Source organism: Myripristis murdjan, chromosome 11 (genome assembly GCF_902150065.1).
Source record: "Myripristis murdjan chromosome 11, fMyrMur1.1, whole genome shotgun sequence".
NCBI classification, from domain to species: Eukaryota; Metazoa; Chordata; class Actinopteri; order Holocentriformes; family Holocentridae; genus Myripristis; species Myripristis murdjan.
In genome coordinates, this window is record NC_043990.1 from 3,366,094 (window position 1) to 3,379,958 (window position 13,865).

Below are 13,865 nucleotides of genomic sequence, written 5' to 3' on the forward strand. Positions count from 1 at the left end.
TTTCCATTGAACATGACTTGCCACCCGGTGGTTTGTCACCCATCATGTGAGCGTCGCCTCAGACTGACACGCTAATTCACATGAAGAAGAAAACACCAGCGTCACAGTCTGAGAACGGTTACTTGCTATGAACAATAGTGAGACTGTGTTTAAGTATAATCAGATTTTTATTTTTATTATAATGACGAGTAGACTTCAAGCAAAGACTGCCTGAAATTTGATTAGAAGTTGTATCTAATTAGGTAAACATGTCATGTGATGCAGGCTCCTTTTGGGCCAATCAGTAACGAGATGTTCATCAGTTTCATCAACACCAGACCGGAGGCATCCAGCCTGTTACATTTAAGTTTTGATCTTAGTCTGTTTTGATGTTCGATCTTTGATACCTGATCTTAGGTTTGTGAAGTACAGTTTCATTTTGGTCACATTTGTCGAGCGTTGAAAGCAGAACCCAGCACTACACAGCTCTGTTTCAGAGAAGATAGAGAATCTGTTTCTCACAGATCCAGTAGTTTGTTTCATAATTGTCCACTTCTGTCCAGTGTCCTCCTTCACAGCAGCTTGCTGTTGCCTGAGACCTGGGGTTCTGAGGTTGACTTCTCCAGTATCTGCAGAACAAACAACATATTTTCATTTTTAAAATATGTTGTCTGTTATTGTCATTATGCAAAATATCTCACATTAAAAATGATCCATAATCAGAAACAGACTATTATTATATTATATTATGATGTTAGATTATTTTTTCTTTAAAGTGATGTCACCTAAAAAAAACAGCTCAGTTAATCATATTGTTAAACTTTTCAAAATGTAAAAATAACATGACTATGAATTGGATTGTATGATTTGGATAAAAGTCTGCATTCTTTCACACGTGCTGGACCGGCAAATTACATTCAGATTTCTCATAATCGTATCACGGTTGGTTCTACATGGTCCACATTCCAGTAGCTCCCCATGGCTGGAAAGCCTAAAAATGTTTCGAGGTTTTCATGGAAAAATTAACCAACTTTTCTGTTCTTAAAGAACAGTGAGTTTGACGACACTGTATTAAGAAAAAATCTTACGTTACTGTGATTGGTGATTTGTCCACCCACTCCCACGTCCATGACTGTTGTTTCCACTCTGTCCACAGACCAATCCAGGAAGCTCCTTTCATCTTCAGTCCTCTGACAAAGTCCTAATAATTTTGCAGAAGGGGCCATTATCATTTTTCTGTTCCTTTACTAGTGTTTCCATTGTTGTCAACTCAGGTTTTGACTACCTTTGAATGGTATGAATCCAAAAGAATCAAAGGATTGAAAAACAGCTGCATATTGTATGAAAATAAAGTTTTTCATGACTAATTTAGAAACCAAGTGGTACAGATCGACCCTCTGCAGCAACGGTGAAATGAATATAAAAACATCAGCTTATATACAGATATAGATAGATATACCAACAAACATGTAAGCACACATATACATATGCACACTATTATTAGTCCCAATCACAAACACACACACACACACACACACACACCTGTTCCTCTTTGCTGTTGATCACCACCAGATCTGCTCCTTTACTCTGACATTTCTCTCTGCTCTGCCACCAGGTGTCGCTCTCAGTAGATGTGTAGTAGCAGCTGCATCCAAATCTGTTCCATCCTTCAGGACACGATCTCTCTTTTTGTCAAACAGTTGTTTTATAGAGAGATTTCAGTTCATACAGTATCACTGATTGAACTTATTTTATATGCAGATTTATTTAAAATCCTGTCTCACCTTCAATGTGCCTCTTCAGCTCATTCACTTCAGTCTGTAACTGGTCTCTCTCCTCAATCAGGCTGTGGTAACTGGTCTGTAACTGGTCTCTCTCCTCAGTCAGGCTGTGGTAACTGGTCTGTAACTGGTCTCTCTCCTCAGTCAGGCTGTGGTAACTGGTCTGTAACTGGCTATGACTTGTGTTGAGGTTGTTTCTTTCCAGCACCAAATTGTCTCTTTCCATAATGACTGAAATATCTGATGATAAGCATGACAATACAAAACCCACGCAAACAAAATGAAAGGATTCTCTTTGCAAACGCTGTATCAAAACTCCATTTACTGCAATAGAAAAATGTATGGGTTCACATGATTAATTCCTCTATAGTAATGAAATGTGAGAAGAGTTGACCATCAGAATTTCACAGATTTCACATCTAAATCACATTATTTAAAGTTTTTAATAAACTTTATAAATTGTTATCATTCTCACAATATACAGTGGACAGAGTGATATACTAATGATGATGATGTTTAGAACAGCCATTTCTTCAGCTAAAAGCATAACACCTTTATAATTATGCTATGTTCATGTCTTCATTCATGTCCACGTAAAGTCTAAATGTTGCCCTTCAGCATTTTTTTTCCATGTCAACACAAACAAGCTGTTCACCAATGTCAGTGTAGTGTGAACTTCCTTTTACAGCTGTAAACTGTTGTTCATGAGCATCAGAAAAAAAAAAAGAAAAAAAAAAGAAGAAGTCAAGTCAGGACACCTACTAATCTCAGAACAGAAAAACAAGACACTGAAAACACCAACTGATCATAGTGTAGAAGGAGTTCAGATATTATGATATAAATATGAGATCCTCACAGTTTATGGACAAGACGATGATCCCAGCTGCTAGCAGAAGAGCCAGCAGGCCCAAACTCACGGCAGCAGCTCTGGAGGAGCTTCTGTGGATGGAAGCTGGAAGCTGCTTTTCACTGTGTTGCTCTACAGAGGCAAAATACACACGGAGAATATTCACACCAAGTATCTATGGAGCTCATTACAGAGGTCCAACAGAGAGCAATTCTTTTTGACTTGGGGTTGCACAGCCAGCAGTTCCTCATGTGTGGAAAGCCGATCAAAGTGCAATCAAATTAGGGCAAACCAAGAGAGCACAGACAAATCCAAAATGTTTGGCTAATGTTTATGAAACGAGAATCAGATTCACGTCACCAAAACTTGGCCACACCAAAACAAACTTCTCATAATTGGGAAATATGAACTTGAAAATACCAGCTTAAAAAAATCCAAAAGCATTTCCACTCATGTTTGGACCAGAAAGTTACAGTGCAGGTGACCGCAGCCAAACCAAGTGAGTATCAACACTGAGAGAAGTCAGTACACAGAGTTTCAAGAGGTTAGTACAGCAGTGTTAAAAATAGAAATGGGCTCAACCAAATTTAAAAATGTAAAACCTGCAAACACAGCATCAAATTCCATACATTTAGTGGAGCAAACCCATTATTATGTACTTTGGTAAGAAAAGCCTTCATCACAGCATCAGGTGTTGCTTTGCTGTTTTTCTAGTTGTTTTTCTGTGGACTTTGCTGTCTTTGGCTGTGCTCTCCTACAGGAATCCCCCTGTAGAAGCACTTCTCTAAACACTGATATCATTTAGTGGTGGGAAGCAATGAAACCTTAACCTCATCACCTTTTGCTTTTGCAGAATGATGTCTAACTGGACAAACTTGAAAGTGAAGCAAAGGTTCATAACTGAGTTAATTACAACAACCACACAGACATACACATTCTCAAGCCTTCATTTTACAGTATCAAGCTGTAATTATTTTAAATGTACCTCCGTCTTGCCCTCCGGTGGCGTTTTGGACATCGTCTGTGTGTGTCAGCAGGTCTGATTGATGGTCTCTGTAAGTGTCTGCACTCTCATAGATCACCACCGGCCTCTCCTCCCACTCTTCTCCCCCCTCTCCAGCTCCTCTGTTATATCTCACCTTCTTACCCAAGTCTGGTTTGGCATAAATATCCATCGACATCTTGAGGGACCAAAGAACTGAAAGTAACTTTACTTTACTGCAGTCCCGATGTACCGATTTTGTACTGCATTAGTACATTACTATAAAATTAGTAGTGTTGCTAAATAAATCTGTCACACTGGCTATAATAATTGAACTGTATGTGTTTAGTCAGTTGATGCTGCTGTCAGTGTTTCTTGATCAGGTTTCATCATGTGTCTGTTCCTCTCTGTGTGTCAGCCACAGAGATTCAGCAGGAAAACACACCACACTTCCTCACAGAGACTTTTGTGCTTACGAATATGTAAATGCAACTCATCACCTTTTACACAGCTGTGTGCATGATTGCTCATAAGTGTGCTCTGTTGTGTGTGCATGTCATGCACACACAACAGAGCACACTTATTAAATATTTCCATCACAGGAAGTGGTTGTGTGGCAGAGGACCTGAAAATGTTAACTGAAGTTTCACTGATATAGTCCTCAGTGAAATTTTATTCTGTGTAAAGAGCAGAAAGCTGCATGGAGTTGCATTGTCTCTGTTTCAATAAATAAATGCTTACATTTTTCAGAGAAAAGATCACTAACATAAGAACAGAGATACTGTAAATTTAACCCAGACAATGTTATGACCCTGACCCTGTCTCTCCACCAGAGAGCTCTCTACAAGGTTTGTCAGCTATCAGTAAGGACAGGTTAAGCAAAATAGTCTAAGCCCTCACCCAGACCCCATTCCTACTGGTTTGTTGAAAAGGGTTTTTGATTGCCTGTCTCTGCAGACCGAATATTCCTCAACTATGCAGATGATGGTCAACTTTACATAGTTGGTACACCGGGCAACCTGACTTCTTTCAATCAGAGCCAGCATTACTTCTGATGTAAACACAATCAGAGCCAACATTACTTCTGATGTAAACACTGATAGCATCTGCAAACCCTGTATAAAAGTAACAATGGGTAAATTCACCTCTATCACATCAACCGAACTTTACAAAACTGTCATGGAATGTAACTCTGCTGCATCTTGTGTTGATCCAATACATTCATTCATTCATTCATCTTCTAAACCGCTTATCCTCACTAGGGTTGCGGGGGATGCTGGAGCCAATCCCAGCGCTCATAGGGCGAAGGCAAGGAAACACCCTGGACAGGTCGCCAGTCCATCGCAGGTGTTGATCCAATACCTACAACATTTTTCAAGTGAACATTTGACAGTGTCTCAGATTATGTCCTAAAGATTATAAGTACATCCCTGCAAACAGGCATATTCCCAGACGCATTCAAAACTGCTGTTATAAAACCCTTATTAAAGAAACCCCACCTTGACAGTAATGTACTGACCAGCTACAGACCTATGGCAAACCTCCCCTTCATCTCCAAAATCCTTGAAAAAGTAGTCTCTACCCAAGTAAATCTTCTTCTCAATGAAAACATTATGGAGGAATTTCAATCAGGTTTCAGAGCATGCCACAGTACTGAAACTGCTCTCACAAAAATAATTAGCGACCTCAGACTAAACTCTGACACGGATAAGGTCTCGATTCTTGTTCTCTTAGACCTAAGTGCTGCCTTTGAGACAATTGATCATAACATCCTAATTAATCGGCTGGAACAGCTAATTGGTTTCTCTGATAGTGTATTAAAATGGTTTAGAACCTATATCAAAGGGAGAAAGTATTATGTCAGACTTGGAGATCATGTATCTAAGAAACATGATGCCTGTTATGGAGTTCCTCAAGGGAGCTGCCTCGGTCTGCTGTATATGTTGCCACTTGGAGATATCATTAGAAAACACAATGTATGTTTCCATAGCTATGCAGATGATACGCAATTGTACATCTCCGCTGAGCCAAATGACATTGCAGCCATAAACTCCATTATTGCCTGCCTTTTAGCAATAAATAAATGGATGAGCAACAATTTACGAAAATTAAATGAGGATAAAACTGAAATCCTGCTTATCGTCCCCATAACAAAAAGAGATATTCTGCTGAACATGAGGAAACTTATTCCCTGGGTTAAAACTGAAGTTACAAGTCCTGGCGTAATTATAGACTCAGATTTAAACTTTAAGTCTCATTTTAACAAAGTGACCAGAACGTCATTTTTTCACCTCAGAAAGATAGCTAAAGTAAGACCGTTCATAAATCAAAAGGATGTCGAAAAACTAGTCCATGCCTTCATTTCAAGCAGAGTAGACTACTGTAATGGCCTCTTTACTGGCCTCCCGAGAAAAACCACAGAGAGACTTCAGCTCATTCAAAACTCTGGAGCTAGGCTACTAACTAGAATCAAGAGGAGAGAGCACATTACTCCAGTGTTAGCTTCATTGCACTGGCTACCAGTAACATTCAGAATTTACTTCAAGGTACTCCTCCTTACAAAGCTCTGAATGGAACAGGACCAAGTTACATTGCAAATTTCCTTGTTAACTATGTGCCCCCAAGAACACTACGGTCGTCTACCACTTGTTTACTCAAGGTCCCCCACAATAGCCAAAAGAAAATTGGCGATGCAGCCTTTGCCAATTATGCACCAAAACTATGGAACACAATACCTAGGGAAATTAGGGAAGCAAGCTCACTAAACATTTTTAAAAGCAACCTGAAAACTTACCTCTTCACCATGGCCTTTTAATGCAGTCTACAGTTTTTATCACAGCTAAACAATTTTAGTACTTGATTATATTTTAATTCTATTAAAGCTATCCATTTACTTTTATTTTCATAGTCATATTGTCCTTTTTTTTTTTTTTTTTTTTTAAATCTTTTTACTGTTTTATCCCCTGCACAACTGTATTTTAGTTCTGTTGTACTTGTACAATATTTTCTATCGTTGCTTATGCGGACTGCACTGTTTCTATTTGCTTTTACTCTGTACTTTGTCTATTTAAATGCTTATTCTATGTGAATTTTATTGCTGTGAAGCACTTTGGGCTGCAATCTTTGCATGAAAGGTGCTAAATAAATAAAGTTTATTATTATCATTATTATTATTATTATTATTATTATTATTGTCATTGTTGTTGTTGTTGTTATTGTTATTATAAGTGTATGACTCGGGTTTAAAATTTACACTCTCAGCCTAGGAATGTCAGTGTTATCCTTGATTAAGACTTTAATTTTGAGCCCCTGCATGAGGTATGATTAAAAAAATACTTGTTACCTGAAGAGCATTGGAAAAGCACAACCATTTACTTCTGTTTCTGACACAGAAAAACTTGCCCATGAAATTATTGCATATGACTCTGGACTATTGCAACAGTTTTTTATTTTTCTGGACTTCCCAAAAAGAGAATAGCTACAATGGATACAGAACTCTGCTGCATCTGGCACAAACAAAACAGCTCCTATAACTCCCATTTCTAAGTCAGTACACTGATTGATTGATTGATGGATTGTTTGAATGATAATGCAGTGGCTTATAATGGAACCAAAACATGTTGAAACAAAAGTAAATGTGACATATTTTATTAATGTGCCTCTGCAAAATCATTCCTCTTTTATGTCACAGCCACTTCATTTTAGTATCAGGTATGAATTATACTGTAGAGTAGAACCGTCATTCAAACAAAAAAAAAAAAATACATATTGCATTCAGAATCAAGCACTAAGGCCTGTGGTGTGAAGCTCAGTGCACCAGATTTCCCCTCAGTACTTCCTGTATGTGGTCCTTTGTGTCAGTACTAACCAGTATCAGCGATAAAAATAGTAAATATGATTGTGTTCATCACGATCATGCCTCCTTCACACTTTCTTGCAACAGGAAGCTTTGAGAACATCTTTGTTTCCTTGTGTGAACAGACTGAAGTGGTGATTAATCCAATTATACCGAAGGAGCTAATTGAGAGCAGACGTGCAAATGAGTGTGCTTGTGCACATTTGGCCACTCGTGCTTTTGGAACATCTGCATGCTTCTTTAAAGCAGAGCTGGTTGCTGTTCTAACTCTTGTGGTAACAAGGAAGCTGGTTCGTATCTGTCCTGCTTTGTCCTGACTGTCTGCACACTATGGTGAGGAAGAGTTTTCACTCACTGGTGGCCACTTCCAGTTTTGACACAGTTTTTGATAGTTAAAAGTTCCAACAATGTCCCCAAATCCATCCTCTCTTTCTTTTAGATTAACTTCAGGAAACACATCATAACTGGACTTTGTCCCTCCCCTCACTAAAGAGGCACAGAAACCCACCCAGTCAGACCAGTGTGCAGTGTTTGAACTGGATCGCCTCCACTCAGCAGCTTTACCTCAGTTGAATTCTCGGAGCGGCAGCTGTCAGCCAATCAGAGTTCAGTATTGACACAATTTTGCTTTCAGATTCATTCACTTTAACTTGATCAATTCAGCCTTTGATAAATTACATGTATTTGCAAAATGTGTCATTATTCTAATCCTGAGCCACAGTACATTTGAAACAGAATTAAAAAAAAAAAAAAATTAGGAAAAATTAACATTGTGGGACCTTAAATTGAATATAACAGACAATTTGGATTGCTGTGAATTTTAGGGAATTATGTTTATTTTGCGGTCCATCTCTCTCTCAGTCTCAGGAGTGTCCTGGATAAATAAACGGTACTACAGGGTTATGTTATAGCCATCGCCTCTAAATGTTTCAAATTTGTTTGTGAGAAATAACATTTTTCTGTCAGTTCGGTATGTCAGATGACACCCAGTGCTACATGACCCATGAGCTTCACTGGTTGTTACAGTGACAGTGTAAGATGTCTACTGAAGCTGTGATAAATATTCAGATGTGTAAATGTTCTTGGGGCCTCAATGTGCACAAAGTGCACACATGCATGTTGCATTCTGTTCATTCTGTAGATGTAAGAAAGCTAGGGCTCATTAGAATTCATAACTAAGAGAAAACTCCTTGTGCCTCAACCTGCTTGGTTTGGTTATTTGTCTCAGTGTGACTGTAAGGTGTGACAGTCTGCTGTGGTTTGGGTGTTGGTCAGCTCTACAGCTTCTGAATTGAACCGTGCCAGGTTTGAGGTAATTACACGTGGTATGCGCCCCAAGATGGCTGCTCCCTTGTTGCCATGGAAAATAAGGTGAACTGCCCAGCCCTAATGATTAATGCCTTCATAGGCTGGTGCATCACGACTTCAGCTGCTTAATGTTGATTATTAAGGATTTGTTTTTTCTCCATTTTCATTGGTGGAAAGTTGAACTTTAAATGGAGCCAAAATCACAGAATGAAGGAAGTTCAGAGGATGAACAGCTTTGCTTACAGCTGATTGGCTGACAGTGGCTTGTCATCAACACCAGACCGGAGGCCTCCAGCCTGTTACATTTAAGTTTTGATCTTAGTCTGTTCTGATGTTCGATCTTTGATACCTGATCTTAGGTTTGTGAAGTACAGTTTCATTTTGGTCACATTTGTCGAGCATTAAAAGCAGAACCCAGCGCTACACAGCTCTATTTCACAGAAGATAGGGAATCTATTTCTCACAGATCCAGTAGTTTCTTTCAGAACTGTCCACTTCTGTCCAGTGTCCTCCTTCACAGCACTTTGCTGCTTTGTAAGATCTGGAGGTCTGAGGTTGACTTCTCCAGTATCTGCAGAACATAGAACATATTATACTTTTTAACAGAGCCGCGGTTGTCTGTTATTGTCATTATGCAAAATATCTCACATTAAAAATGATCCATAATCAGAAACGCATGACTAGCATGACTATGAATTGGATTGTATGATTTGGATAAAAGTCTGCATTGCTTCACAAGTCTGCCGGACCGGAAAATTACGTTCAGATTTGACATAATCGTATCATGGTTGATTCTACATGGTCCACATTCCACAGCTCCTCGTGGTTGGAAAGCCTAAAAATGTTTAGAGGTTTTCATGGAGAAATGAACCTACTGTTGAACAGCCATTCTGTTCTTAAAGAACAGTGAGTTTGACGACACTGTATTAAGAAAAAAATCTTACCTTACTGTGATTGGTGATTTGTCCACCCACTCCCATTCCAGCTGCAATTCCATCGTCTGTGACTGTTGTTTCCACTCTGTCTGCAGACCAATCCAGGAAGCTCCTTTCATCTTCAGTCCTCTGACAAAGTCCTGATAATTTTGCAGAAGGGGCCATTATCATTTTTTTCTGTTCCTTTACTAGTGTTTCCATTGTTGTCAACTCAGGTTTTGACTGTCTTTGAATGGTATGAATCCAAAAGAATCAAAGGACTGAAAAACAGCTGCAACTGGAAGCATTTTAAAGAGTGGATTTAAAGAAATTTTAAAGAAACCCTTTAAAATGACTGCACAATGCCTAAGTGTTGTGAAGGCAAAGTACTTTTTATTAAGATATAACAACATATTGTATGAAAATAAAGTTTTTCAGGACTAATTTAGAAACAAAGTAGTACAGATCGACCCTCTGCTGCAACGGTGAAATGAAGATATAAACATCAGCTTATATACAGATATAGATAGATATACCAACAAACATGTAAGCATACACATGCACATTATCATTAGTCCCACACACACACACACACACACACACACACACACACCTGTTCCTCTTTGCTGTTGATCACCACCAGATCTGCTCCTTGTTTCTGACATTTCTCTCTGCTCTGCCACCAGGTGTCGCTCTCAGTAGATGTGTAGTAGCAGCTGCATCCAAATCTGTTCCATCCTTCAGGACACCACTTCCCTTATTGTCAAACAGTTGTTTTAGAGAGAGATTTCAGTTCATACAGTATCACTGACTGGACTTATTATGCAGATTTATTTAAAATCCTGTCTCACCTTCAATGTGCCTCTTCAGCTCGTTCACTTCAGTCTGTAACTGGTCTCTCTCCTCAGTCAGGCTGTGGTAACTGGTCTGTAATTGGTCTCTCTCCTCAGTCAGGCTGTGGTAACTGGTCTGTAACTGGTCTCTCTCCTCAATCAGGTTGTGGTAACTGGTCTGTAACTGGTCTCTCTCCTCAGTCAGGCTGTGGTAACTGGTCTGTAACTGGTCTCTCTCCTCAGTCAGGCTGTGGTAACTGGTCTGTAACTGGTCTCTCTCCTTAGTCAGGCTGTGGTAAATGGTCTGTAACCAGTGTATCGCCTCAATCAGGCTGTGGTAACTGGTCTGTAACTGGTCACTGTCCTCAGTCAGGTTGTGGTAACTGGTCTGTAGCTGGTCTCTCTCCTCAGTCAGGTTGTGGTAACTGGTCTGTAACTGGTCTCTCTCCTCAATCAGGTTGTGGTAACTGGTCTGTAACTGGTCTCTCTCCTCAGTCAGGTTGTGGTAACTGGTCTGTAACTGGCTATGACTTGTGTTGAGGTTGTCTCTTTCCAGCACCAAATTGTCTCTTTCCACAATGACTGAAATATCTGATGATAAGCATGACAAAACAAAACCCATGTAAACAAAATGAAAGTATTCTCTTTGCAAACGCTGTATCAAAACTCCATTTACTGCAATAGAAAAATGTATGGGTTCACATGATTAATTCCTCTGTAGGAATGAAATGAGAGAAGAGTTGCCCATCAGAATTTCACAGATTTCACATCTAAATCACATAATTTAAAGTTTGTAATGACCTTTATGAATTGTTATCATTCTCACAATATACAGTGGACAGAGTGATATACTAATGATGATGTTTAGAACAGCCATTTCTTCAGCTAAAAGCAAAACACCTTTATAATTATGTTATGTTCATGTCCTCATTCATGGCCACGTAAAGTCTAAATGTTGCCCTAGAAAAGTTTTTCCATGTCAACACAAACAAGCTGTTCACCAGTGTCAGTGAAGTGTGAACTTCCTTTTGCAGCTGTAAACTGTCGTTCATGAGCATCAGAAAAAAAGACTTTAAAAAGTCAAGTCAGGACACCTGCTAATCTCAGAACAGAAAAACAAGACACTGAAAACATCAACTGATCATAGTGTAGAAGGAGTTCAGATATTATGATCTAAATATGAGATCCTCACAGTTTATGGACAAGACGATGATCCCAGCTGCTAGCAGAAGAGCCAGCAGGCCCAAACTCACGGCAGCAGCTCTGGAGGAGCTTCTGTGGATGGAAGCTGGAAGCTGCTTTTCACTGTGTTGCTCTACAGAGGCAAAATACACACAGGGAATATTCACACCAAGTATCTATGGAGCTCATTACAGAGGTCCAACAGAGAGCAATTCCATTTGACTTTGACTTTGGATCTCATGTTTGGACCAGGAAGTTACAGTGCAGGTGACCACAGCCCAACCAAGTGAATATTAACACTGAGAGAAGTTGGTATACAGAGTTTTAAGAGGTTAGTGCAGAAGTGGTGACAATAGAGAGGTGCGCATCCAAATTTAAAAATGTAAAAACTGAGAACACAGCATCAAATTCTATACATTTAGTGGAGCACACACATTATTTATTTATTTATTCTTTATTTAATTTATTTATAAAAGAAAAGAACAATTTAATATAAATACAAAATGTTACCAGATCTTGAATGAAAGGAAGCAGAAAGAAGAATAATCTTATTTAATCTGTCCCTATATCACAGCTATGTATTTTGTCAAGAAAAGCCTTCATCACAGCATCAGGTGTTGCTTTGCTGTTTTTCTAGTTTTGTGGACTTTGCTGTCTTTGGCTGTGCTCTCCTACAGGAATCCCACTGTAGAAGCACTTCTCTAAACACTGATATCATTTAGTGGTGGGAAGCAATGAAACCTTAACCTCATCACCTTTTGCTTTTGCAGAATGATGTCTAACTGGACAAACTTGAAAGTGAAACAAGGGTTCATAACTCAGTTAATGACAACAAACACACAGACATACACATTCACAAGCCTTCATTTTACAGTATCAAGCTGTAATTATTTTAAATGTACCTCCGTCTTGCTCTCTTGTGGCGTTTTGGATATTGTCCGTGTGTGTCAGCAGGTCAGATTGATGGTCTCTGTAAGTGTCTGCACTCTCATAGATCACCACCGGCCTCTCCTCCCACTCTTCTCCCCCCTCTCCAGCTCCTCTGTTATATCTCACCTTCTGAGCCAAGTCTGGTTTGGCATAAATATCCATTGACATCTTGAGGAACCAAAGAACTGAAAGCAACTTTACTTTACTGCACTACTGCATTAGTACATTACTATAAAATTACCTGAGTTGTTAATAAACCTGTAGCACTGGATATAATAATTGAACTATATGTGTTTAGTCAGTTGATGCTGCTGTCAGTGTTTCTTGACCAGGTTTCATCATGCGTCTGTTTCTCTCTGTGTGTCAGCCACAGAGATTCAGCAGGGGCTCTAAAGGAAGTGGCAGCAGGAAAACACACCACACCTACACACAGAGACGTTTGTGCTTAACCATGTGTAAATTATGCAGTTTCTGACATTTAACACATCTGTGTGCATGTTGCTCAGAGACCTGAGTGATGATTTTTCAGTGTTAACAGCGGAAAGCTGCATGGAGTTGCACTGTCTCTGTTTCAATGTGGACTACATCTAAAGCCATTAGGCCAACGTACAGCTTTATAAATGCTCAAGCTTTGTCAGAGACAAGATCACTAACAAAAGAACAGAGAAACTGTAAATTCAACCCAGACAATGTTATGACCCTGACCCTGTCTCTCCACCAGAGAGCTCTCTGCAAGGTTTGTCAGCTATCAGTAAGGACAGGTTAAGCAAAATAGTCTAAGCCCTCACCCAGACCCCATTCCTACTGGTTTGTTGAAAAGGGGTTTTGATTGCCTGTCTCTGCAGACCAAATATTCCACTTCTATGCAGATGATGGTCAACTTTACATGGTTGGTACACCCGACAAACTGACTTCTTTCTACACTTTAACAAGTGTATGACTCGGTTTAAAAAATTTACACTCTCAGCCAAGGAATGTCAGTGTTATCCTTGATAATGGTTTTAATTTTGAGTCCCTGCATGAGGTATGATTCAAAAAAGACTTCTTACCTGAAGAGCATTGGAAAAGTACAACCATTTATTTCTCTGTCTGACACAGAAAAACCTGCCCATATAATTATTGCATATCAGTCTAGAAGTCTGGGCTATTATTGCAATAGCCCAGACTTCTAGACTTCCCAAATAGAGAATAGCTACAACAGATACAGAACTCTGCTGCATCTGGCACAAACAAAACAGCTCCTATAACTCCCA

The 13,865-nt window shown here is 39.3% G+C and overlaps 1 protein-coding gene across 1 annotated transcript; it reads right to left on the reverse strand.

Annotated features, from left to right (window-relative positions):
• Positions 1 to 472: 472 nt before the first annotated feature.
• On the reverse strand, positions 473 to 12,780 carry LOC115367941 (centrosomal protein of 135 kDa-like). The gene is made up of 10 exons (XM_030063879.1): positions 12,585 to 12,780; positions 11,693 to 11,815; positions 10,519 to 11,067; positions 10,281 to 10,423; positions 3,593 to 3,788; positions 2,617 to 2,739; positions 1,764 to 2,000; positions 1,522 to 1,664; positions 1,068 to 1,180; positions 473 to 608 (listed from the first exon to the last, which is right to left on the reverse strand). The coding sequence occupies exons 1-10, from the start codon at positions 12,778 to 12,780 to the stop codon at positions 473 to 475; spliced, it is 1,959 nt and encodes a 652-aa protein (XP_029919739.1).
• Between the last annotated feature and the right edge of the window lie 1,085 nt (positions 12,781 to 13,865).

Coding starts and splice junctions, on each gene's coding strand:
- LOC115367941 (XM_030063879.1), bottom strand. CDS start 12,780: ATGTCAATGGATATTTATGCCAAACCAGACTTGGCTCAGAAGGTGAGA. Junction 2,001..2,616: donor CATCGTCTTGTCCATAAACT/GTGAGGATCTCA, acceptor GCTTATCATCAG/ATATTTCAGTCATTATGGAA. Junction 609..1,067: donor AAATCACCAATCACAGTAAC/GTAAGATTTTTT, acceptor TTTGTTCTGCAG/ATACTGGAGAAGTCAACCTC.